Source organism: Cottoperca gobio, chromosome 20 (assembly GCF_900634415.1).
Source record: "Cottoperca gobio chromosome 20, fCotGob3.1, whole genome shotgun sequence".
Classification (NCBI taxonomy): Eukaryota; Metazoa; Chordata; class Actinopteri; order Perciformes; family Bovichtidae; genus Cottoperca; species Cottoperca gobio.
The window spans coordinates 2,361,178-2,386,054 of NC_041374.1; the positions used below are offsets into that span (position 1 = coordinate 2,361,178).

The 24,877-nt window shown below is 43.8% G+C and overlaps 3 protein-coding genes and 1 long non-coding RNA gene across 7 annotated transcripts; 2 read left to right on the top strand and 2 right to left on the bottom strand.

The window, feature by feature from the left end:
* The first annotated feature begins 6 nt into the window (after nucleotides 1-6).
* gramd1c (GRAM domain containing 1c) lies at nucleotides 7-9,037 on the top strand. 2 transcript variants are annotated; one of them, XM_029457557.1, is made up of 18 exons: nucleotides 7-197; nucleotides 797-908; nucleotides 1,259-1,382; nucleotides 1,562-1,662; nucleotides 2,337-2,432; nucleotides 2,521-2,601; nucleotides 4,186-4,304; nucleotides 4,390-4,546; nucleotides 4,625-4,784; nucleotides 4,858-4,989; nucleotides 5,172-5,290; nucleotides 5,375-5,517; nucleotides 5,821-5,924; nucleotides 6,162-6,332; nucleotides 6,925-6,991; nucleotides 7,146-7,265; nucleotides 7,530-7,635; nucleotides 7,902-9,037. In XM_029457557.1, exons 2-18 carry the CDS (start codon nucleotides 810-812, stop codon nucleotides 7,968-7,970), a joined length of 1,968 nt encoding a protein of 655 aa, XP_029313417.1. In that variant the 5' UTR covers nucleotides 7-197; nucleotides 797-809; the 3' UTR covers nucleotides 7,971-9,037. The 2 variants fall into 2 exon arrangements, with proteins under 2 accessions (XP_029313417.1, XP_029313416.1); XM_029457556.1 differs by having other exon boundaries at nucleotides 802-908.
* LOC115025375 (uncharacterized) lies at nucleotides 2,313-3,675 on the bottom strand. Its single transcript, XR_003834198.1, has 3 exons — nucleotides 3,274-3,675; nucleotides 2,515-2,622; nucleotides 2,313-2,413 (listed from the first exon to the last, which is right to left on the bottom strand). It is a non-coding gene; the product is annotated as an uncharacterized LOC115025375 (long non-coding RNA).
* A 1,470-nt stretch (nucleotides 9,038-10,507) lies between the features above and the next one.
* On the top strand, nucleotides 10,508-14,642 carry zdhhc23b (zDHHC palmitoyltransferase 23b). Of its 3 annotated transcripts, none has more exons than XM_029457480.1 (7): nucleotides 10,508-10,738; nucleotides 10,970-11,234; nucleotides 11,391-11,545; nucleotides 11,752-12,435; nucleotides 12,846-13,013; nucleotides 13,465-13,734; nucleotides 14,112-14,642. In XM_029457480.1, the coding sequence occupies exons 3-7, from the start codon at nucleotides 11,409-11,411 to the stop codon at nucleotides 14,155-14,157; spliced, it is 1,305 nt and encodes a 434-aa protein (XP_029313340.1). In that variant the 5' UTR covers nucleotides 10,508-10,738; nucleotides 10,970-11,234; nucleotides 11,391-11,408; the 3' UTR covers nucleotides 14,158-14,642. The 3 variants fall into 3 exon arrangements, with proteins under 3 accessions (XP_029313340.1, XP_029313339.1, XP_029313341.1); XM_029457479.1 differs by having other exon boundaries at nucleotides 11,024-11,234; XM_029457481.1 differs by lacking the exon at nucleotides 10,970-11,234.
* ccdc191 (coiled-coil domain containing 191) lies at nucleotides 14,392-24,829 on the bottom strand. Its single transcript, XM_029457478.1, is given in 19 exon segments — nucleotides 14,392-14,872; nucleotides 16,008-16,162; nucleotides 16,481-16,633; nucleotides 17,697-17,840; nucleotides 17,926-18,027; nucleotides 18,130-18,212; nucleotides 18,500-18,591; nucleotides 19,674-19,945; nucleotides 19,948-20,097; nucleotides 20,783-21,032; nucleotides 21,151-21,215; nucleotides 21,217-21,342; nucleotides 21,418-21,541; nucleotides 22,169-22,392; nucleotides 22,517-22,695; nucleotides 22,827-22,979; nucleotides 23,088-23,220; nucleotides 23,367-23,405; nucleotides 24,452-24,829. Coding segments are annotated over 19 exon segments (2,661 nt in total). The 5' UTR covers nucleotides 24,527-24,829; the 3' UTR covers nucleotides 14,392-14,730.
* Between the last annotated feature and the right edge of the window lie 48 nt (nucleotides 24,830-24,877).

Consider the following 24,877-nt stretch of genomic DNA (forward strand, 5'->3'; position numbering starts at 1 on the left):
TGATGAGACGGCAACTCCCTTAAGGTATGTCTCCCTGGCCGGATGACATGCACCTGCAACAAGACGTTCCAGCACTCCTCTTAACTCCTTAGCAGAGCTTCCAATATGTTTGGGACAAACTAGCCTTTCTTTTCTTTTTGCTTTTTTAACTCCGTCGCACTAAAAGCAACAGAAGACCTGCGTCCACTCCGTGTCGGGTAAGTGACTGACAACTACAGTTTAATCTCCGGGAACCCGCGTGTGGAGACATGTTGGATGTTCAGCACGCCTGTGCGTAAAAGTATTTAGACATACCGGCTTCACAGAGCTGATAGTCAGTCTTGTTTTTGTTTGACAAGACTTGTTATAATAGTCTCCTAAACTAACAGCACACAGAAAGAGTTTAGCTGATAATAAACCCAATAGGTCGCTGGCATTATGTCCAAGTTTCCTAAAATGTGTGTAAATGTTTTTAACTTTGTGACATAACTCTGTTCTTTAAACCGATACTATTCCATTTAACTCAAGAGTCACGGAGTGCAGACAAGATTTAGTTCTTTGACATGCACGATAACGCCTTCAGCTTAACCCCCCCAGTCAAACCAGTTCTGTTGCAGTGATAATGACTTCCCCTGTGGTGCTGCCGGATAGTTTCATAACATTTCATGCTGTAGTTCAACTCTCTAAAGACCCACACGTTATATTTTCCTCTCCAGTTTCTCATATCTTACGACACATTTGGAGAGATTGTACTTTGCAGAACATCAATCTGCAGCAAGGTTAAAGAAGTTTGACTTCTTTCTGTCTTTTTAACAAGCGCAGCAGAGCAGATGGAACAAGTAACCAACCGGTCAGAAGTGGGCAGTGATGATATTACAGATGACTCGGCATATATGTTGGATGTCAGGTGCAGCTCTGATGATGAAGAGGTACACACACATCTGCTGCTTGTGTTTGACATGTTCATTTCCTTCATATGAGTCACTTAAATCATGCAGTTATAATATCATTTATAATAAATGAGGACATGTTTCACCTCACACAGGTGGGATTGCTGTTGCCTTTCTGATGCAACGCCCCAAAGGCTTCACATGCTGTTTATCATCTTGCTTAACCTCTCCGGAGATGTTTCTTACTCATTTCTCATTCCCGTTCTGTCTCGTTTAACTTCTGGTCAGAATTCTGCACGTCTTATCATTTGTTCTTGTTTCTAAAACAGAATAAAATATGCTCTCATTAATGTGTCGTGTATCAGTAATGTTCCCATCTCCTCCGTCAGAGCTCCGACCCTCAGGGACAGTGTCTCGCTGCACCTCAGGCTCCTCTGCCGACCTACAAACAGAGGTTTGATGAATTTAAGAAGTTGTTCAAAGAGCTGCCGGAGTCAGAGAGACTCATAGTGGGTGAGTTACAAACACTGCTTCTCATTGAAAGGTCTAAATTAAGCAAATTGTCTGTATGTAAAGTGAATTGAAAGAAGGTAAATCACACTCCTGCTACCACAACCTGTGACCTGTTCATAAATATAGTGTGTGACAGAACATCTCAGGCGCACTCATTTGTATGGATGGTTTTTCCTCAGACTACACGTGTGCCCTCCAGCGGGACATCCTCCTTCAGGGACGCCTCTACCTCGCAGAGAACTGGCTCTGTTTCTACAGCAATGTGTTTCGGGGTACGAAGGTAATGAGAGAGTGCAGACTGAAAGAGAGAAGCGTGTTACAGTCTGCAAGCACACGGTGTTCAAATGAATGTAACCGCAAACATGTGCAAGATTATATTTTCATATAGCTTCTTCTTCTTCTTCTTCTTCTTCTTCTTCTTCTTCTTCTTCTCTAATGTACATTTCAATTTGTTATGTCATACACATCGGTATTTCACACTTAAATATTAGAATTTAATACAGTTTATGCAGAAATGTAATGGAAATCCACCTTAAAAACACTAAATACAAACAGCTTTTAGTAGATTTATTTTCATTACTCCCACAAAGGTGATATTTAAAAATAAAATAGAGAAATGTACATTTTGAATGTTTTCTGCAACACAAAAAATTAAACCATAAATATCAAATTTTGGTTTCAGTTCCTCAAAAACAGCATTACATTCTATATTGCAATCATGTGCAACGGATAACAACCGCCAAGCTAGAACAGTAAACATAACAAAGGTGACACATTTATTGCAACACAGTGTGATGCAGTGAGCAGTCAGTTCACGCCTCCTCTTGGGAGTTGCTAAATCCTAATGATGTCATCACAAAACAACTCGAGTGGAAGAGGATCTGTGTGACAGTGGGATGGTTCTTTGATCAGCATGTGTGCACTGACTACTGTGCGTTTTTGTTTTTTTTATAGATTACACTGACTCTTAAAGACATCACGGCGATGACCAGAGAGAAAACCGCTCGTCTGATTCCCAATGCCATCCAGATCTGCACGGACACAGAGAAGGTATATGGTGTTAGAGGAGAGCAGAGTTAATTCCACATTTGATACACACATAATCAATAACTGTATCTCTGTATATCTTCACCTGCAGTTCTTCTTCACATCCTTCTCTGCAAGAGAGAAAAGTTACCAGGGTGTTTTCCGCATGTGGCAAAACACACTGCTGGACAAGGTATGACCCTGCTCCACGTACCTGCATTCATCAGTACAAGGTTCATGCTCCACCACTTTTCATGCAGGCTCAGCAATAGTCCCTGTTTCATACCTCAGCCACATATGTCCACAATACCTACAGTCATTTCACATGTAGCACAAACACTATCAACACACAGACTTTGCGTTTGTGCAATGACTTGACTGCTTTGTCTAAATACCCCACAGAGCACCAGCAGCTTTGTGACTTTACCCCATTTTGCAGCACTTATCTAATCGGTCCAGAGTACATATCAAACTGCCCTGTCTTATATCGTAAAGATCTGCACACAGCGGTACGGCAGGGTTTGTGCATGAATCCAACAGACACAAGCTTTTGTTTATTGTTCCGCTTACTGAGGTTTTGTTCGTGTTCACCCAGTAAATGCATTCAAAAACTTTAATTTTCTAGTTTAACCATTGCAGGTGCAAACACTGTACACCGGTTAAGATGTCTAGAAAACTGAGATGTTGAAGTTATAACGCCTCTGTTGGCCGTCTGATTTAGAAGGGAAATGATAAGTGCATGGCTATTGCCATTGCAACCATAAATAGCATCAAACATTGAGTTTGATTTCATGAACATCTTCAAAGATTACAACTCTCAGTTGCTGTGCACAGGCGAGAAGCAGCCGTAGCAGCATTAGAATACCTTGTTTTCAAGACGAGACAGCAACGCCTCCACCAGACTATTCTTATAGACAGGCACTATGGCAGCCTACCCACGGGGGTGTGAGTCTGCTGGGATCTGCAGCACAAACACCTGTTTAAAAACATCGCCGTCAGGAGTTCATTGACCTCAGGTGTGGCAATGCCGGCTGACTTACAGTCTGCCTTTAACCGCACGTGACGCTCCGCGCGTCTCGGAGCTGAAACTGTTAACGGCGTCAAAATCAAAGTTTGTCTGGATATATAAACTGTCGGAGGATCGGACTTTCGACAGGAAGAAGGAGCTTTTATTATCACGGTGTAAATCTGGGCGGCGCGTCTTTACGCCCCTGAACTCGCTCAAATAAACACTTCCTGAATGTGCGTCCAGGTTACACATTACTGTCTGACAGCCAGTTGAAGCTCACAGCTGCGGGGAAATGTCCTCTGACAAGTAAGTAAAGTGTGTGTGAATGGATCTTAAACTTTCTGTCGGGTTTAGATGCGCTAGAACACCGTATTTTGTTCCATATGGCAGGGAAAAAAGTAATTTCCCGTCGTAATAAACAGGCAATAATACAGACTTTTTGTAGCCCTCCGCCAAATGGACCATCTGTTTTTAGTCATTTTGTATGGCTGAGCTTCTCTTGGTTGTTAAAATGAATATGCCAGCAGTCAAGAGAGACACTAAGGTGTGTAGTTTGTTTGTCACTCACAGAGATCAGACTAAATGATCCTGTGTGGAGGCTAAATGTTTCCAACCTGCAATATCTTCAAACCGAGTCACCTCAAGTTTATTGATCATATTATGGTTTCTATCTGTCAAAGCAGAGTCCTTATTGTGCAAGATGAAGAGATATCTACAGCTGGTTTCCAAACAAGCCTTGATGTTTCCTTGTCTTCTTTCTGTTTTCAGCCTCTAACCAGCTTGGAGTTGTGGCAGGTGGTTAAACAGCATTATGGGAATGACCTGGGCCTGAGCCATGAGGAGATGGACAGCTTACAATTATCAGCAGAATCAATTATGCAGACCAGGTATGCACACTGCCACTGCATATTCACCCTCTCACACAATCAAAATGTGCTGTAATTGTGACCCCAGCTGTCTGTTTGTCTGAAGCCTGACAGTGAGGCCCGGTGGTGATGAGGGTATAGGGAGGCTCGAACGCCCCTCTTCCCTTCGCCTCCCTAGGATGGAGCAAGAGCCATTAGAGACTTCGACTCCTCAAGGGGAGGACTTGCCTTCTCTTCTCAGCTCACAGAACTCTCCCAACGTGGTATTACATCGTTCTACTTTTATTGCGTGATCTGCGCTTGTGTTGCACACATCATTGATTTGTATTGCCCTCCTGCAGGAAGACGCTCGCAGCAGCCCGTCTCAGCGGCGCAGCCCTGCTCCCTTGCTGGACCGCTTCGCCCCAGATCGGGTTTCCAAGCGCTCGTCGCTTTCTCTTGACCTCAACGCCAACGAGAACGAGGTGTCTGAGCTGAGCGGTTCAGAAAGCATCGAGGACGGTAAGAGGAGGCACCGGAGGATGCTTGAGCTCATTTGTATTTTTGTGGGTTTAATATTTTCCTCTCTCTCTAGTGGTTTCGTCCCAGGTGCAGGGTCGACTTTTTCTGAACAAGGTGTTCCACATCAGCGCCAACAAGATGTTTGAGCTGCTGTTTACCGACTCCAGCTTCATCCGCAGGTTCATGAACGTCAGGAAGACAACCAGTAAGTATTTAATCACTTTAATTTAAGGCGTAACCAGGGACGGGAGCCCTATATGCTCTACATCTGTTGCATTGCTTCTCTGTTGATGAATAACATAACGTTCAGCTGTTCCTGAAACTAATTTATCCACTGTCTATACCTAATACAAGCTTCACAAGTAATGAAGTCCTTTGTCTCATCAGACGCCAGCTCTACTGCTTGGCAAAAAGACGCTTCGGGACACATGAAGCGGAATCTGAACTACACAATAACCATCAGCAACCCTCTGATTGGAAAGTTCTCCACCGCTACAGAGAACCAGGTGTGTATACATCTGGTGTGTGTGTGTGCGCATGCCTGAATGGATGAATAACCAAAATGTATTTGCACTCCTATTATCTCTCAGACGCTGTACAAAGAATCCAGGGATGGTCAGTATTACCTCTTGGACTCCGAGGTGTACACTCACGACGTTCCCTATCACGATTACTTCTACACTCAAAATCGGTACTACATCATAAGCAACTCGACGCGGAAGTGTCGGCTAAGGTAAGATAATAATTTGATTCCGATTACTTTTATTGTCCATTAAATTTGCATAAGATGAAAATTTCTCTTTGGCACTGACATATAAGACGACACACACGACAATTATGCATCTCAAAAACTTAAGGTGACCATAATTATCTTATGAGTTCTTGACCTTGACCGCCATATTCTAATCAGTTCATCCTTGAGTCCACTTGTTTGTGCCAAATTTGAAGAAATGCGCTGAAGGCGTTCCTGATTTGATATCTTCTATCAGTTTATCTTTTGACTTTTTGCCATTTAAAATGTCTGCTGTATTGCCAGAGTCTATACCGATGTGAAATACAAGAAGCAGCCATGGGGCCTGGTCAAGTCCTTTATCACCAAGAACTCCTGGAGCGGCATAGAAGATTATTTCCGACAGCTGGGTGAGTAATATAATGGGCAATCAGCTGGAAGTTATGAGTACGCAGTGTACTGAGCTTGAAACCTTCATTAAGTAGGTACATTTTCTGGAAAGGTTTCTTGGTTTTTAGTCACTTATTAAGCAGTCCTGTTTTATCACTAATACTTTAATCAATCAGTGTCTAAATTGTCCTTCACCGCTCAAATCCTGCCCCACATTTGTGTTTGACTCTCTGTGGCCGTGCGATGACATTGTACAGAGGCGGAACTGCTGGAGGAGGAAGCTGAGATGAATCAAGGAGGCGGAGACTCTGGGAAGATGGCTGGGCTTCGGAGGAGGAGGCGGACTTATAGCCGGACTCTGCCAGAGCACATGAAGCCCAACAAGCAGTACGGGCAAGACCCCGAACAGCACAGAGATGGCAACATGGGTACATGACGTTATACTGTGTAGATGATGGCTTTAAGGAAAAGACCTGAAGATCGATGCCACTCCCATGTCTGTCTGTCTGCATATGAAGCTAGAGCCAGGAGATAACAAAAGGAGCGTAACAAGAATCCTAAATCTTAAAGACCGGCCAAGAAATAGTCCCGCATGTAACTCCATAAAACATATTGAACAAACGGGACGTGTAGTGTTAAAGGTGCTGGTAGGCAGATTGTTACCTACAAACGGAGCCAGGCTAGCTCTTTCCCCCTGCTTCAAGTCTTTATGCTAAGCTAAGCTAATCATCCCTTAGCTCCAGCTTCATATTTAATAGACAGACGGCAGCCACGGCTACAAGTGGAGTTCTGTTATGATCTTATTGGGTTGCACCCTGGACACCCACAAAACGACTGAATTAAACCAATTCAGTCGTTTTGTGGGTGTCCAGGGTGCAACCCAGTAAGATCGTAACAGAACTCCACTTGTAGCCGTGGAGGAAATATGTTGCAAAACTTTGTCATATTGAGCAAAACTCAGGTTTTGTCATCTATTATTATTTTTTTAATAATTTATTGATGTGTCCTGCTGTATTTCAGGCCCCATAGAAATAAACAACCTGCACAGATGGAACACCACGGCAATAGTTGCTGGGATGAGTGTGATGTAAGTTAACAACCTGGATACACACCTGTGAAACAACAATGTGTAGAAGGAATGAAGCTTGTGTCATTACGCCTAAAGGTTGTGTGTTGGCATGCTTCCTTTTCATCTCTTTTGTGTCCTTGTGCGTCAGATTAAACTTCTCTTTCACTTTCAGTTTGCTGATTCTGACGATGATGAATCTGGGTCTGTTTTTCAAATTGTGGGCCATGGAGGACGTAGCTCACCGCATGTACCTGAACACAAAGCATCGGCTGAGGGAGCGGAGTGAGGCCAGGTCAGATATTTCTTTGGCTCTTGATTCACCACCTGTCCGACAGGAACTGTATTAGTAGTTGCCACGACCGCTCAGAAAGCAGAAGTCTTGGTGTGGTTGGAGAGGCTCTGTGCCGCTAAAGCAGCTCTTGTTCTAATGACTCACACGGCCTCATTACATTGTCTTGCTCCTCCACTCACTCGCTTTTGTGCTGCCTTCATGTAGCAAATGTGGATGTTGTAATTTGCACACACAAATAATCTTTTTCTTACTGTTGTTTGGCAGGTTGGCCTCTGAATATGGGCCCAGGCAGGGACCAGGGTTTCAGACCAGAGAGGATGCACTGCTGCTAAAAACTGTGCTGCAGGACTCCATCAACCTTTTAGAACAGGTAGGTATTGTAGCTCCAATGTGGCCATGATTGTGAAGATTCTGCACTGCTTTGTGCTCCGTAGTGTAGTTCATCATATACTTTGACACGTGTTCTCTTGTAGTTAGAAAGCAGAGACATGCAGCTCTAATTTCTCTATTTTGACAACCAGTGGGAGTCCCATCACATTAATTCTTCGCTGTCTTGTAAAACCTTTTTAATAACCTGAAGCAGGTGTTTTCTAGCTGCTGAGTCAGTTCTTCTTCTTCTTCTCCTCCTCCTCACAGCTCCGCAGCTCTCTGGTGGTGCTGCACCAGAACTTTGCTTTGGCCAATCGCACAGCAGCACCTCAGTGATGCTCCACACCCGGCGACTACAGAGCGTCCCCGGCCCTGTGGAGGATGAATGAGGACTGTATAAGTGAGCTGCCTCTGAGGAAATCTCTCGCACCCAGTGATGTTGCCATGTAGACATCCCCAGACCCCTTGACATGTGTTGCCAGGCGTTACACGTCCCAAAGCCTGTGGCGGGGCATCAAGTTCCAGGCTTAAAGCTGTGGACCGACTGCTGCATGGATAAAGTTGCATCACCGCACATGGAGCAGCAGGTTTAGAGTTCTGCAGGGTGCTACTGTCGGCTCCCTTGGCTGGCTTCTTTTTTTTCCTTAAATAATGGCTTTGGATTTCAGATAACGCCTTCTTGATGTGCCTTCCTATGTTCCGACGAGCCTTGTGCAACACCAAGTGAGCTATTGTAAAAACTTTGTGTTTCGTTTTATTCCAGAAAAGTGAATTAATATTCTCTATTTACATTTTTGCACATATTTAATTTTGTTTTTGCACAAGTGCCTTGTACATTAGGCCGTGTTTTTAGATATCCTTTGAGATTTTAATTGTTTTCAATAAATATCCTAGAATCGGTGGCTCACTTTGTCCTCTTTTGTAATCATGATGATTTATCTTGTTTTGTAAACTTCAGAAGTAATTGCAAATAGTAAAATAAATAAATTTTTATAAAACTGTATATGAACCAAATCTGGTGTACAAAAGATACTGTTGATGGTGAAAGAAAAGTATGGTGTAGTTTGTTTTAATGTCTTTAATACTAGGTGTAGGGTCAGCGATACTATCTCAGGTTGCTGCAGCGATGTGCTCTCACACTGTCGACGCTACGTGCAAGTTCGTTCTGTGATTTCCAAATTGAATTGTTAGACACTGCATGTGCTTTGAGCCTTGTTTGATGTTTACAGTGTTCCATTGCTCTTGTCTGTGTGTGTGTGTGTGTGTGTGTGTGTGTGTGTGTGTGTGTGTATAATTGGGTCCTTCTGAAAGGGGACACCTGTTTTTAAAATGGCATTGTACATTTTTAGCCATAATGAAATTCACTGTTTTTAATAAACACGATTTCTTTGCCAGAATCATTACTGATGAACTTATTGTTTTTCATTGGTTATCCTGCTAATCATTTTATTATCATTTTTTGACAGATATTTTTATGTTTTGAGATGAGATTCTGATTTCTATTATCAAAGGAGACTAAAATAAATTATTATTATTATTATTATTATTATTATTATTATTATTATTAAAGCTGAACTGCCTCAGGACAAAGTGAAATAACCGTTTCCTCTTCTTCAAGTCTCTCCAGACTAAGAGTACCAGGATGTATTAAATTAAATCAGGATTACTGATTAGTTTTGTTAAAGATGAGGACAAAGCGTGCAGTCCCTACCTGAACTGCACATTTTGTCCTGGACGTTGCTGCTGGAAACAGAAGTGGAAAAACTAAATTGGAGTAAAGCCAAATGTCTTTGTTCTTTTGTCACGGGTGAAATACAAACCTATTGACACTTTAATTATTGACCAGTAGCCTGTCCTTATTTACTCTGAGCAGAAATACTATATCTATGATGGTGGGAATTATAGTGCATTTACAGTGAGGTTAGTTTAATTGAGGTTACACTGTCTGTTGTATATTGTATGGTATTATCCCCATGGTAACGAGTCAGACCGTTCATACTCGTGATGGGAGGTCCGGCTCTTTTCAAAGATTCGGCTCTTTGATACTCATTGATTCATCTTCCAAAATCCATTTGAATATTTTGAAATGCTTCTCACAGCAAATATTGATATACGATTAATTTAGATGAATTAATCACAAAGCTTGTAATCAATTAGATTAATTATTTTAATGGTCAAGTTCAGTAAGAATATATATTTCAGCCTGTTTACAATGCAAAGTCTCAAATTAGTCTGAAATACTCTTACTAGCCAGATTAGTTTATACTATAGAAGGCTTTTAGGACCCACCTATAGCCAGAAGTGGCATTATACAATTGAGATGTGTGCCCTGTTAGAGAATGAACTGCTAAACGGTATATAAAGAACTTATAGGGGCGGTTTCACAGACAGAGCTTAGTTTAAGGCAGGAATAGACCTTAATGTGGACTAGTTAATCTAAAACATTTAAGTCTCTAGCATAAAGGTGGTTTAAGTTTGGTTTAGTTAGTCGCAGACTATAGAGTCTTGGAGTAAGGTAAGCAAGACTAGTCCCTGTCTTTCTATCTTTTTCCACAGCTTTCATGTTGCTGATCTGTGAAGCACACACACACACACACACACACACACACACACACACACACACACACACACACACACACACACACACACACACACACACACCACTGAACATAATATTACTGTACATACATTTACATAGGTATTTGCATGAAAAGTTAGCCAGAGAATTTCATGAGCATGTGAATGTGCAATAAAATAAATATATTTTATATTGAACGCGCGTGCCTGTAGGTGTGGGAGTGTCACGTTCATTTGACGTCAGGAGGGAAACTCCTTAGGGGCGGGGCCACGTGACGTCTCCCTCATCAGTGAACCCGAACCCGGACGAAACCCGGTTAGAAGATCCATCGAGCACTCGGACACTTAAACACAGCTGTTATTCCGGAGACTTCCGGGGTCCCCTGTACTGTCCCATGTAGCTCCGAGAAACACCGGATACAGAAGCTGCTCAGGAGAACCACTTCCGCTGGAGAGCCAGGGCGAAGGGAAACCGTTTCAGGCGATCGTTACTCCAACGCGTCGGCATGTAGCAGCTCGGTGTTCAGGTATGTGAAGACCCCCAGCACGTGGGGGGGTATGTATTGTTCAGTCCTTAGCTACATTGAGGATGACCCTGACTATGTGTCAACTTTCATGGCATGTTACTGTACAGTTTTTGAGAATACAAAGGGAAAGTGACCTCAAAACACATTAAAAACAGGGAATTGAGAATGTTATAAGGTCAATTAAGCTGACTTCCCCTTTTAAATGTCTCAAAAACTATATATTATACATAGATAGATGGATAAACCCCCAAGAGGTTGAACTGAGCTGAAGCATTGATCCCACAGCTCACATCAGCCCAAGTCCATCAGTGCCAAACAAGCCAGCAGGCTGCAGAGGTGGGACCGTCCAGTTCCTGTGCATCATTAAAGCATGACAGATGTGTGACAGATGTGAGGGGTAGGAGGTGGACTGGGCAGGGTCAAATGAGCAGGTTCTATTGCGTGGTGGAAATCTGTTTGGACGCGCTCCACCATCTAAAACACATGCAAATAGCGGGTAAGCTGCTGTGTGCAAAGAACATTTCTGCAAAGTAGGCTTTTAGAATATTTACTGTAATTGTCTTTCACTTCCTGTTTTATTCCTGTCTCTTAATCCAATTTGTATCTATAATGTTAATAATGGTACTAATATAATTTTTGTATAAACTGACAGGCTGTAAGGCTGTCCATCATGAAGAAGCGAGCCAACAAGGTGCTGGAGAAGGAGGAGATTTTGTGCTGCTGCGAGTATATGAACAGACTTGGAGAGCGCAGCCATGTGGCAGCATGCTGCTGTGACTGTGAGGACCTGGATGACACCTGTGACAGGTGAAGGACATTAAGCTATTTGTATATTAATTGACAACTGATCTATTTTTTTTTTTTTTTAAGGTTTAGACCTTTTTCACAGCTGACACTAAACTAAAATGTCGGGTGTTGAAAAATGTTCATATGGATTCTTTAAATGCAAGTTAATGAGATGAAGTTTGAAGTACAAATGTTTTACTTATTTCTTTTTGTTGTTACTGTTTCAGGTTTCTGAAGAGGGAGTCTCAGAAACCTGAATCCCTGTCTCATGTGGCTGCAGTTGTCACAGACAGGATTCGTGTGCCCTGGCTGTGGGGTGGAGCCCGAAAAGTGGACCTGTCCGTCATCCCTCCTCTTATTCTCCTCCCGGTCCTGCTGCACCTCGCTGCTCTCCACTTCCTGCTCGGCATGGTGGCTCTAACAGCTCTGCCCGGCCTGGTGCTGTGGTACTACTACTTCACCCACCGCAAGAAGGGGCGTACACTCTTCTTCCTCAGCCTGGCCCTCTTCTCCCTGGCCTACATGTACTTCTTGTTCATCACTGAGGTGCTGCCCCGCGGGGATTTTGGCCTGGTCCAGCTAGTGTTAGTAACTGTAGGGGTCACACTCACCCTCGTAGCCCTGTTCCGCACTAAGAGAGAGCCCGGCGTTGTGCGGCCAAACAAAGAGGACGTCCACAGCACGGTGACGTATTACAGCCCTCTGGCAGACCGAGACCCTGCCTTCAACGGGGGGAGGCACGATGTGACGATGACCGTAGCCAACCGGGCGGGATCGTCGGCGCATACTGGGGTGGAGGAAAACAGCCGAAGTAACTGGTGTCCGGTGTGCAGGGTGGTGCGGCCCCCGAGGGCGGGACATTGTCGGATCTGTGGCGTCTGCGTGCTGCGTCTCGACCACCACTGTGTCTGGTGGGTCCCTTCAAAATGTCTCTCACTCGGCCTGTCACCACTTTGTCTCACATCTCAAACTCTGAAGTTGTGTTTGTTATCTGCTCGTCTTTTCTACACAAACGATTCAATAAATCTAAAAGAAGCTCTTTTTAATGTATGAAACGATTTCTTTAAGTGACGTCTTTCTCTCCAGGCGACGTAATGAGCTCAGACTCGAGGAGTTTGTCCTGCTGCGTCTTTATTAACCATATTTATATGTTGTGTCAACATCACACACTCGTATTAATTACTACAAGTGAATAGTTCCTTGCTATCCCCTCCTAAACCTTTGTGTGGTCCTGCATGTGAATAGTGTAACCCTGGTGTCTCAGTATGTTTTGTCAGCCTGTGTGTGTACTTGTGCGTCCCCTCGGTCGGTGCTCGTGTAGGATAAACAGCTGTGTGGGGCAGACCAATCACCTCAGCTTCCTGCTTACGCTCGTCCTCTTCCTGTTGACGTCCCTGTACGGTGTCAGCCTGGTGCTGCAGAGCGTGTGTCCCAATCAATACCTCGTCACCGCCCTGCTCTACTGCCCGGGGGTCTACAACCAGTACAGGTACTGAGAGCAAACACACACACAGCGCGGTGCTCAGTCCTGAAGCATAATTCATTTTCCAAAAGTCGTAATTTATTGAAAGAAGATCGATGATGTAATCATTTTCAAAATTCACATGTTTTTATCTCAAAGTATTCTGCTTCAAAACAAAACTCCCTCCTGCTGCACACAGAGGCGGTGCGCAGCAGTCTAACAGCGCTATAACATATATTTATATAACCGCACAATCATATTACATAATCATATTCTTTTAGGGTGACAGAGAGAAACCTCAGTAGAAGCTTTGAATGTTGAAAAACAAAACAAACAACATGTTGGGTACAGCCCTATGAACTATAAATGTCATAAACTCATACATTCATACTAATATTACTGGTAAGATGCAGTACGTTTGTAATAATTAGCAAACTACTCCTCTTCATTTCCCATCTTCTCTCGCTGTGTGCTTCAGCTCCGCCCTGTGCTTCACCTGTGCGTGGTACAGCAGTATCGTGACCTGCGGGCTGCTGCACCTGCTGGTGGTGCAGGTCATCAACGTCAGCTACAACGTGACCGAACGCGAGGCGCGGACAGCCCTGCGAGACAAAACCGCTCGCAGCGCCTACTGGGGACTCGTCGTGGACACCGGCGTCTACTCTCGAGGTTTCCGTGGCAACTGGGCAGAGTTCATGACCATGGGAGAACAACTGAATCCAGCCTCTCCCGTCCCAACAGACCCGGTGTAAGAGACCCTCATTTAATAACTCGTGTGGAGCTTATGGCTGCTGTTCTTGTTCATGTCCACTGGATGGCAGCATGGCTCCTTTCACTCTGATTTCTTCTTCTGCTTGCAGTAAACCTGAGAACTTCCAGCTCTTTTTATCACAAGGTTACTGCAGTTATTAAGTTTTTGAGTGCAATAACAACAAACTCCAATAAGATACATTCTCTGCCATTAATGCCACTCACAGCTGGTATCTCCTCTATGCAGCTGTATGCACTCACACTGACCTTTCCACTTGTCAACAGTCTCTCTGTCAAACAAATATCACAGCTTCCTTCACACTGACTGTCTTCCCTGGACTTGAACATTGTCTTTATGTCTCCTCTACATTCTAGTGCCTTGCTGGGAGTCGGCATAGAAGACAAACGTGAGACTGAATAATGTGTTCTGATCCTCGTATCGGACATTTTCTGTGAGAGCGGCATCAGCAACGAGATGAGGAGTTGGTCCTGCATTAGAAACATCTTTTTAACGATGGTCTCTCTGCACACTGTGTCCTCCACAAACACTTCTCTGCAGTGTGTTCCTGGACTTGTGAAATGTGTCCTGGATATTTATCACAGAGGAATTAAACACCTTAGCACAAGCCACATAATCAGGCTAATTAAAGTCATACAGCTTGTCATTGCATTAATCACAATGAATTATTGGATAGTTATGAATTTATGAGCAGCTACATGCATCCTGATAAACTGATTCCTAAATTAAACGGCTCTGGGAATATGAAAGAGCAAATAAACCAAAGCACATTAATGTCACCTTGAGAAGTTTTCCACTATCGCTGCTTTCCTCCAAAAAGCCCTTCAAAGTTGTATAAGTCCAGTTCTACTTGTATGAATGTATTTTTATTAAATGACTGTGAGAAAGGTGCATGTGTATTCATTTTGTGTTAGTATGTGTGTCCTCTCCAGAGCCATGCTTGTGGGTGTGCAGTGTCGGTTTCTCCCACAGGCTTCACAGTGGATTGGAGCAGAAGTCAGGGAGCACCTCAGTCACTCTCCGTCCCAGCTTCTCCCGCCGCTCGTCCCTCACTCTTTCATTGCGCAGCAGACAAGGAAGCTGCCTCCAGGCCAGCAAACATCGCCGCAGCACCCGTCTGAAGTGCAGGCAGATGGAAGGACAGATGGGAACAAAGCAAGTGAGAATTAAGAAATGGAATTGTAAGGACCTCTGGGTTTACAACACCTAATGGGTTTTCACATAATGTCACTGGGGGCTTATTGACAATGGCAGCTGGGCAGCATGTGGGAATTCACCTGCAGGCTGTGGTCATTTAGCTGAGACGCTGAACTTTATGAACGCTCGCATTCTGTGTCAACAATGGTGAAATCAATCAAGTTAGAGCAGCGCTACAGACATCATTAGTTTTGTCCACAATGGTAAACAGAAGAGCACATAATAATATTGTTATCATAATCAAAACTAGACTGTTGGCTGATTTAAAACTTATCATTTGGAGGAAGCAATCTATTTAAATGCAAATTAGAAAAGTTCTCAGTGTCACTAAAGCCATGCTCGTGGTGTGGCTCTCGGGGGGGCCATGTCCGTCTGGTGGGGGAGGGGAGGATTGCCATCACAATTCACATATCCATAATGTCCAGAGGAGGAATCTTTAGTGATCCCCTGACTTTCCCTCTTGTGCCATCAGCAGTCCAGTGAATTATCTCCACTTCTACCAGATAAATTGACATTCATTCATAAATCCTAATCCTCTAACTTTCCCTGTAGCGGTCTTTGTGGTCTACTATTGGCTGGAAGGAGAGTATTATTGCGGAAAATACATAACCCTGACCAGGCAGGCTGTAAACGCTATGCCAGTTCAGCCATATTGAAGTTTCTACCGGAGCAGACTCCATTAATAATAATAATATGAAGAGACTTCCAGCTAAGCAGATTTGAGTTTGATGTTGTAGTTTATAATATAAAGTAAAGGCAGTTGCAGGGGGAGAGACAATGCACCGCAGCAGCTCTCACATAGCTAAATGATGCTAAACTGCATATTCCAGTGGGTAATGATAACATATTCTGCAGTTTGTTCATGAATTAACCATTTTTTCTCTGTAGAATAGGCTGTAAAATGTCTTTTAAAGTAAAATAAATGTTGACGTTTGATACAAATTCATGGCATTGTGGTTTTTATGGCACACTGTAACCAAAGTGCTCGCTGTGAGTCGGTTGTGTTACTGCGGCATCCACACAGGGAACACATGGGGACGTCACGAGTGGCAGACCTGTTATTGTGCTCCTGAGCCAGCGCCTGGCGGTCCCAGTCCACTAGCCTCTCCTGGGTCGCATGGTCCAGCAGGGCCGGCAGAAACCTCCTCAGAGTGCGAGTGCGATAGAAACGCTCGGCCATGTCCTCTTGAATCTTCCGCCAGTCCTTTAGCTGAAACAGACAGCGCTCACTCAGAGGTGGTGGGGGTGGGGGGGTGATGGGGGGGCTGCATCTTTAGCAGTAGTAAGGTGAAGTGATGAGGATGGCACTAGCTTAAGAAAAGAAGTGGGAAATAGTCCAAACTTCTTTTTCTTTAAAGACTGAGCACCTGAAAACATGATTGAGTGCAGGTAGAAGAGGAGATTAGGAAAAGGCTCTAAATCACTGGCTGAAGATGGGGAGACTGCAATCCTGTGTGTGTGTGTGTGTGTGTGTGTGTGTGTGTGTGTGTGTGTGTGTGTGTGTGTGTGTGTGTGTGTGTATACACACTCTTTTCCAGCAGTTTAAGCTCCTCCGAAGCAAAAAGTGCTGGTGCAGTTGGTCAACAAAAACTTCTTTCGCAGACATGGACTCTCTTGCTGATTGCTGCCAGCCTCGTGTGCACCGCCTCAGGAGGAAGAGATTGTGATGACGCTCAGCCAGCTGGCGGGGATTGAAAAGAAAAGTGTTGATGCACGCTGATGAATGCATCTAAACTCAATCATATGTGCCAGGGTGAAACAATGGCTGTGCGATCACATGATGAAGCGCCGGTCTCTGACTGCATCTCACATTTAGCAACAACGAGGGTTTATATCTGACTGCAACATGATGAAAAGATACCGTCTCAGAGTCGCACGCTTTCTCTCTGCTGTCTGGGCTTTCTGTGTGCATGTCCAAGAGAAGAAGTGTGTTATTGGGTGTGTGTGTGTCATAGATGAGTATTTTTACCACAGCAGTTTGGTCATTGCTTAGTTTATTCAATGTGTTGAAGTGGGTTGCCTGTGGATACACAGCGTGGGGTTTGTGGTTATTTATTAGAATATCATAAATAACTAACTTTCTGTAGCACCTCTGAGAATGAAGGTGCCAGAGTGAAACACAGCTCCAATGGACAGATAGTCCAGCAACAAGATTAATACATTAATCATAATTATAAGAATAATAAGAACAAAAGGAGAAGAGCCAAATATTTTACTCATTTTTAACAAAGCTGTGTTTTGAATATAAGTGAGCTTCAGGCGACTGACGAGACATAAAGAAGCATGTAGTGTATAATCTCTTTGCATCGCTACAATCCAAGACAGATTAGTCTTTATACTCAAAACATAATTAAATAAGTAAACATAATTTCCAGTGTGAGACGATTGGGCAGCATTATGTCCACCAACGCTCCGTGAGCAATACATTTAAATTACACAAAGCCTTTCATAGACGTACTGCCTTTAAGTGGCAAGTCTAGAACCAGGGAGGCTTTTTATTAAGCAAATCCACTGTGTCTACCTGGAGCAGAATTTACCCTTGTGGGTCTACATTTCCTTTTGCTTATTCTAATTCTGTATGAGCGCGTGTGATAAAGGAAAGCCTGGAGAGCTCCTGCACAGCTTTCTGTTTAAATAGGATTAAAAACTAAATTAAAGTTCAGGCCAGATATGAAGAGCACCTCCTGGGTTCTTTGAGTTGGAGGTCTGAGGACGGGCTGAATTGGACAAGACGTGTGATTCACCTGTGTGTTGGCTTGTCTGAGCTGAATGAGGCGTCCCCATGGCGCCAGGCCTCGCCTTAGCAGCAGGTTTCTGTGGTAGTGTTGACGGGCGAGCTTCAGGAGCTCCTGTTGCCTGTGCAGTTGCTTCTGTTTTTCCTCTTCTCTCTGCACACAGACAGGAAGATGTGTGATGGGAGTACAGTCCTGCTACATGATGCTCAGTGTTGCTGCTTCCTGTATTCTGACTCACCTCTCTTTCCTGCCTTTTCTCCTCCCTCTTCTTTCCCACTGCTTTGCGTTTCTCCTCCTCCACCTCCCTCTGCCTCTGCTCCTCAGCGGCTTTCAGCTCAGCCTGGAAAATCAAATTAAAATGATTGTTTCTTTCATTTTGTTTCAGATGATTACAACTACAACACAGAGCGGTGACCCAGAAAACGGCTCAATAATCTCGTACCAGTTTTTCCTCTTCCTTCTCCTTCCTGAGTTCCTCGATTTCCTTCCTTCGCTCTGAGCGTTGACGTGCACGGAGCTCCATGGCTTCAAAGAGAGGTTAGAGGGGTGAGTTGAGCACATGTATTCCTCTGGGGTACACCAGAGTCTCAGGTGTGGATATGTGGATGTTTATTTATTTAGTTTTCATATTCTGAACACGTAACTGGAAGGGAAACACAAGCGCTACCGTTGTAGGACTCAAGGTCATGTAATTTCCTTGACAAAAAGCTGCAGCATTCTACGTTTGGAAACAGATAATGTACATGTTTGTTTACATGTAGATGTGGTCCTCTGCTTTGCAGCGCTGTGAGTGAAGGACCTTGCAGACTGACCTGTGAGGATATGATGGGGCCGTGTCTGATGTGTGACAGCTTTCCTTGGAGGTGCACATAGGCTGACAGGTTCTCCATTAATCTTCGGTGCCCTGCAACGGTAACAATCACAACCAAGAGCCCAGAATGGCCCAGAATGGCCCAGTCACACCTCTGTCTGCACACCGATGCTCGCCGGGCACATTTTATTCAGACAGGTATCAGCTTTAGGCAAACTCAACCGCCACGCGTCTTTTTGAACTTTTTGCTTCTACTCATTGAAACTATGTTCAAGGTTGTGTAGAGACTTCTTGGAACGCATCTGTTATCACATACACATCTAATTATAGGAACCCTGAATGTACAAAATATTCTTTTCTCTCTACGCTTTGAAATCATTCTGCAGCTGATGTGACTTGTATTTAATAAGGAAAGCTATTAACAGATAATGACTTTCACCCCCTTTCACCTTCTGAAAAGAATAACTGCTATAGAAACTGTATATATTAGTTTAAAGGAGTATTATTACCACTGAGGTGTGCACATACCTGCAAACATTAGTCTGCACTGTAGAAAGAGAAGCACATCTTAAGAGTTTTAGAGCTAATGGCACATTTGGGGCAGGGAGTGTAATTGTCCTGGGGATGCAGGGAGAGTATTGAATAGGAGGCCAGGCCACGAATACACACACACACACACACACACACACACACACACACACACACACACACACACACACACACACACACACACACACACACACACACACACATGTTCTGTGCTGAACAGTTAAAGGGACAAAACCTCCATATTACTTTCATATTCATACTCATTTCTAACCTTTTTGTATCACATTATTGGGCCTTTTGTATGATATTTATATATATATATATATATATATATATATATATATATATATATATATATATATATATATATATATATATATATGCCAGAGAGTCTCTATGACTTCAGATCTACACCCACTGCACCTTAAATAAATCAGTTATAAGCCATTACTGAAGATAACGTTTGCGTTGCCAGGTTGTAAACAATCTGTCCTTCTACTGATCTTCTAGACATGTTTTGCACAACATCTGGATATCCAATAATTAGCTTTAATAAAGGGAGATATGTGAGAGAGTGGTGAATCTGATCCACACACATCTGATCTCACAGTGTGCAGTGAGCCTACCTCTGCTCTGTGGGCTCAGAGTTGCGGCTCTTTGGTCTCGAGCCTCTTGGCATTGATATCTGCGTGAGCTGTGTGATTTTCTCCATTTCCAGTTCCAACCCCATCACGCTCTGCTTGTCGTTCAGCCGTGCGATCTGCTCTTGCTGCTCCTTCAACAGCTTCCTCTGCTGCGTGATGATCTGCTGCTGGACGGCGTGTCTGTTCTCAAACCTGCTGCCCGGCGACGCTGTGCTTGTCGAACAGGTAAAGCCGCCGCCCTCATCCTCTCTGCTGCGGCCCAGTTGAGCTCAGCGGCAGTCGGTGCCGCATGGCGTCGGGTCACCTGCCACGGCTCGGTGGGCTGGGCCACAGCGCCCGCAGGGGTCTTCTTCTGATGTACTGCAGAGGCGTCGGGGGCCAAAGGGCTTGAGCTGTGGTGATCTTCCTAGAAGGACACGGAAACAGAACAGGTATGATTATGGTATTTTATATAACAAATTAAAAAAAGAGGGAGGTCTAGAATACACATTTAGATAACATAGATTGCGTATCTCAAAATGACATCACATGTCGTTTAGCAGACGCTCTTATCCAGAGCGACTTACAGGGAATTTCCTCTTTGAGCAACTCGGGGTTAAGTGCCTCACAACCTTGTTGTTCTGTTTGGATGGTTTACCACTAGACACCAATTTGACTCCAAGAATCCTGATTTATAAGAAGCAGGCCCTGAGAGGCGAGTATGGCCTCTTTATTGACTCCTTGACCGTGAACTCCAGCAGCAACAACCAAGTCCGTCCCTCGAGCTCTGCTCTACTATCCTACACCTCTTATTTATCTCTAGCATTCTTTCCATGCGCTCTATGCCATCCCGTCCCCTATATGTACTCCTCTTTCCTGCTCTCACTCTCCAGAGTTGTGAATATTTTAGCAGGAAACGTTCTTCTCGCTGGTTGACTTCCGGAGAAAGGTCCAGGTCATCCCAGGCGAAGAGATTTGGAAAACTAATTTTATACAATTTAATTCCCAATCGTATTTATTGCCTCAGTCATTTTAGCCTTTGGCACCACCTGCCACGGATGGGGCTGAGGTTTTGGTCATGATCTCACTTCGTGTGTAGAAATGTTTCTCACCCTGTCTGTGGTCTCTGGCTGCTTACATTTCTCAGACGAGGCCATAATTGGCTGAGAAGTTGGGGTTGCAGTGGCCTTGAGTTTGCCTGTTGATGCAGCCTTAATTAAGGAGGCTATCTTGCACCGGGTCTCCTGCTGCAGGGCCAAAAGCTCTCGCTTTTCCTTCTCCATCCGACACCATAGCTGCCACTCATTCAGACATCGCCGCAGCAACCGCCTTCGGTCACTCTCCAGAGCCAGCTGGCATCGTCTGGAAGATAACCCTCACCGGGATCAGTGACTGTCATAATGAACTTATTCTGAATGTAGGTTTTCATTTTCATTGTGTCATTTGTACAATGATGGGTTGTCAGGAGGAAGGATCTTGCCTGTTTTCAGCTCGTAGATCCTCCGCTGTTCTCGCAACCTCTCGCTGCTGTTGCTCTGCCCACATCCACTGCCCGCCACGCTCGCCAGGCTTTCAGCTGCCGCTTCCAGTCACAGAGCGCCGTGGCTTTACCTAAACGTAGCCTTCGGTCCAACACCACGGAATACCATCCAGAGAAATGCCTCTGCAGACACTAAACATGCAGGGCCATGAGTTAGAATTCACATTGGTTTATTTTCCAACATAAGTCCACAGCACAGAAACCAACCTTGAGATTCCCCACGTGAAGCTTTGCTTGGAGTTTCTGTTCTTTATAAAGTCGCTCTGTGACCTGCTGCTGCTGTTCTGTAGGCGCTGGAGGAGCTGACTGCCCTTCCACTCTCTCCTTTTCCCTGTGGAGTAACCAAACATATACTTCTTAGTCCACCGGAGCCCCGTAAAGAATAGCAGCAATGCACAAAAGTTGCAATAAGAGCAGTTGAAAGTTTTTGCTGTAAACTAAAAAACAAATAAAGTTTTTCCATAACTGTACACTATATGTCCTGGAATTCATCCTTATTTATATGTTTCTCTTGCTAACCTCCCATGTTTTCATTACCTACATAGATCAGAGCAGACAATAAAAAAATAATCTTTTAATACAAATACCTTAATTGAATAGAAATATATTTATTTACAGTCGCCTTGTAGGTCACTGCCAAACACTTCCCTCTATATTCCATTGAACCCAAGTCCTTACACTTCTTCAGGATGAAAGTTGCCTTAGAAGACATTTACAGTTACAGAGAAGAGATTACACAGCAGGCTCATCGTGCCGGCCAAGAGCTCATGTAACCTCCAGGGACACTTCTACAATACCAGTTTGGGTCAGCGAGTTGATGAATAGGTTACCATTAATCCATTCAATCCACCAGAGGAAGGTGGAAGAGCGAGGCGGCTGGATCAGGAGGCTCAGGGTAATCTCAGATACAGGTGATAAGCACATCAGCACAGGCCAGTGGTTGCTGTGGATACCATACCTCTGTCGAACCAGCTGCTCCAGGCCTCTCCTCTCCTCCATCTGCCGACGCAGCCTCACCATCTCCTGCTGCACCATCTCCTCCCGTCTACGTGCCTGCTGCTTCTTCCTCGTCTCCTCGTCACGCTCCCTCCTCTTTGCTTCCTCTCTGGCACCGCGCCGATCCTCCCCCTCTCTCTGTCGCCTCTGCGTCTCAGCCTCCCGCCTCGCTCTGTTCTCTCGCACCTTCAGTAACAATCGGCAGCAATTAGTACAAGTGAGAACGCAGCTTGGGTGCAGATCAGTTTCCCGTCCCTCAACATTCACATCTCTCATCTTGAGGAAATGAAGACTCGCTTGGATCACATACCTGAAGGTGTCTTGCTTCCATGGTGACAATCGGATTTCTCAACTTCTTCCTTGTTTGTCCAACATCCAGCGCCAGTTCCTCCATCACCCCAGAGTCCAACACCTCTTGCTCCATCAGGTCTTGTAGGAAGCTGTTGACAGCACTTTGCTCTTCCTCCTCGGCCAGGCAGTTGTACAGATCTTTGTGTTGACATGTTTTATTCCGTTAACATTTGATTAAGATCAGGGAATTTGAGCTGGTCTTGAATAATTCAAATAAAGACGCTCAAGTTAGTTGGATAGGTTGCACACTTTCCGTCCTTGCTTATTACCATCAAAGTTGCTGTAGTTAAGGCTGGCAGGCTGAGCACTAGCCAGTGCAGCAGGGCTTCTCCTCTCCCCGGAGCACATCAGGTCATCTTCCTCCTCCACCTCCAGCTCCAGCCGCAATTTACTGCTCAGCCAATCCCCAAGAAGAGCCTGAGCTGCAAGAAGCCCAAACCTCATAGTTAAGCCAGCAGCTGCTGCAGAGGCTCAACACCATTATATTCTCTGGAGAAACATCTATTATTTGTTTTAACGGGCTGACCTACCTTCACTGTAGGCGTCATCATGATCTCTTAACTGTTCAGAGCTTTGCAAAGGTACAGCCAGGCTGGTTCCTGAATGAGGTTTCTTGTGGGGGAAGACTTCAGATACAGCAAACTCTGAAGCCACCTCCACGCGCTGAGCACAAGGAAACAGACTAATGATTATGTTCATGAGCAATTAATTAACGACATGTTCGATGCCCATCAGTCAAAGTTGACATATTAAATAGCTTGTTTTGTCCACCGACAGTCCAAAACCACACACAGGTAAGTTCTTCTCACCTTCCTCCACTGATCGATATCACCATTCTTCGCATGCGTCTGTTATTAAAAGAAAACACATTTGAAGTGTACGCTGATACTGATAGAGTCAACAGGGCCTCTGAAAACGCCCAGGCAAGCTCACAGACCCCCTTTATCGTGGACTAATGTACAGAAGGACCTGAAATTGTCACAGCTGATTACTATGGGAGAATTTAAGTCCATTTTAAAGGGTTCAGAAAGGGTCAATGTGTACTCTTGTAGCGTGTTGCATTTGTGTGTTTATGCAGCCCTCTTGGCCAGCTCACTATTGACTTTCCCTGGTTAAATAAAGGATAACCTATATATATATATAGATATAGATATCTATATATATCTATATATATATATATATATATATATATATATATCTATATATATATCTATATATATATATATATATATATATATATATATATATATATATATATATATATATATATATATATATATATATATATATATATAGATATCTATATATATATAGATATCTATCTATATATATATATATATATATAGATATCTATATATATATATATATATATATATATATATATATATATATATATATATGGACACTTAAGCTGTGGGCACAACTTGCAAATTGAGGATTGAGCAAATACCTGATGCCTGCGGATTATTTTACAGGAAAGCTTAGCCATTGCCTTAAATCAGCAGATTACTTCAAAATCATTTCCCAGACGTCCAAAAGTCGGTGCTTTACTATCAGCGAATCAGCTTTCTATATAGTATGTCTCATACAGCAGACATATGAGGCTGAGGGCATGCGAGTGTCTGAGAAATGCAATCTGTATGACATTTCTGAACCATCCTTTGACATAAGCCCTAGTATTAACACTCATGTGCTTCTCCTTCATTCATAAATCCAATATGGCCCTTTTTTACAATTGTTATCTCTCTAGGGGATTTAATGATCCTGAGGAAAGGGTCTTACAATTGAAAATAGATTGATTTTTCTTTTATGTATTATAAAAGTGTTGAGGTGAATGTATGATCTATTCTTTGTCAGAATTAGAAGCCCTATTCCTCTGAATTTTAAAACTTACCTTGTCTGCAGATGTTTTACTCTTGCCGAGCCTCCTCCACCTGAACAGGTGAGGATTGTGACCTGGGGCTGTCATAATCTGTTTAGTTACTATAATGTAATCCCAAACAACGTCCTCGTCTGTCCTCAGCTACAAAAGCCAACAGTTTACAGTTTTTATATCAACAAAAAGTGTCTAGAAGTCGTCACAAAGAGCCCTCGCACAGCGCAAGACCCGTACACATAACTGCCACAGAGTTGGATCGCGTAGGATTCTGGGTAATGTATTAAATTAACCAGTTTTCTAGGCTAACTGTCGCGTCAACAAAGCATTTCAGGACTACAAGGCCCACTACACTAAGTTTGTAGTTCTTGGTAACCATAGCAACGTTGTTTGCCTCTGTACACGAGCCACATTTGCGTTTATAATGTAATAAAATGTAAAAGT

Bases quoted from the DNA above. Each gene is read 5' to 3' on its own strand.
- zdhhc23b (XM_029457480.1), top strand. From the start codon at position 11,409: ATGAAGAAGCGAGCCAACAAGGTGCTGGAGAAGGAGGAGATTTTGTGC. The intron at 11,546-11,751 runs GTGAAGGACATT...TTACTGTTTCAG, and splicing joins CTGGATGACACCTGTGACAG to GTTTCTGAAGAGGGAGTCTC. The intron at 13,735-14,111 runs GTAAGAGACCCT...TCTACATTCTAG, and splicing joins CCCGTCCCAACAGACCCGGT to TGCCTTGCTGGGAGTCGGCA.
- gramd1c (XM_029457557.1), top strand. From the start codon at position 810: ATGGAACAAGTAACCAACCGGTCAGAAGTGGGCAGTGATGATATTACA. The intron at 5,291-5,374 runs GTGTGTATACAT...ATTATCTCTCAG, and splicing joins CCACCGCTACAGAGAACCAG to ACGCTGTACAAAGAATCCAG. The intron at 7,636-7,901 runs GTAGGTATTGTA...TCCTCCTCACAG, and splicing joins CCATCAACCTTTTAGAACAG to CTCCGCAGCTCTCTGGTGGT.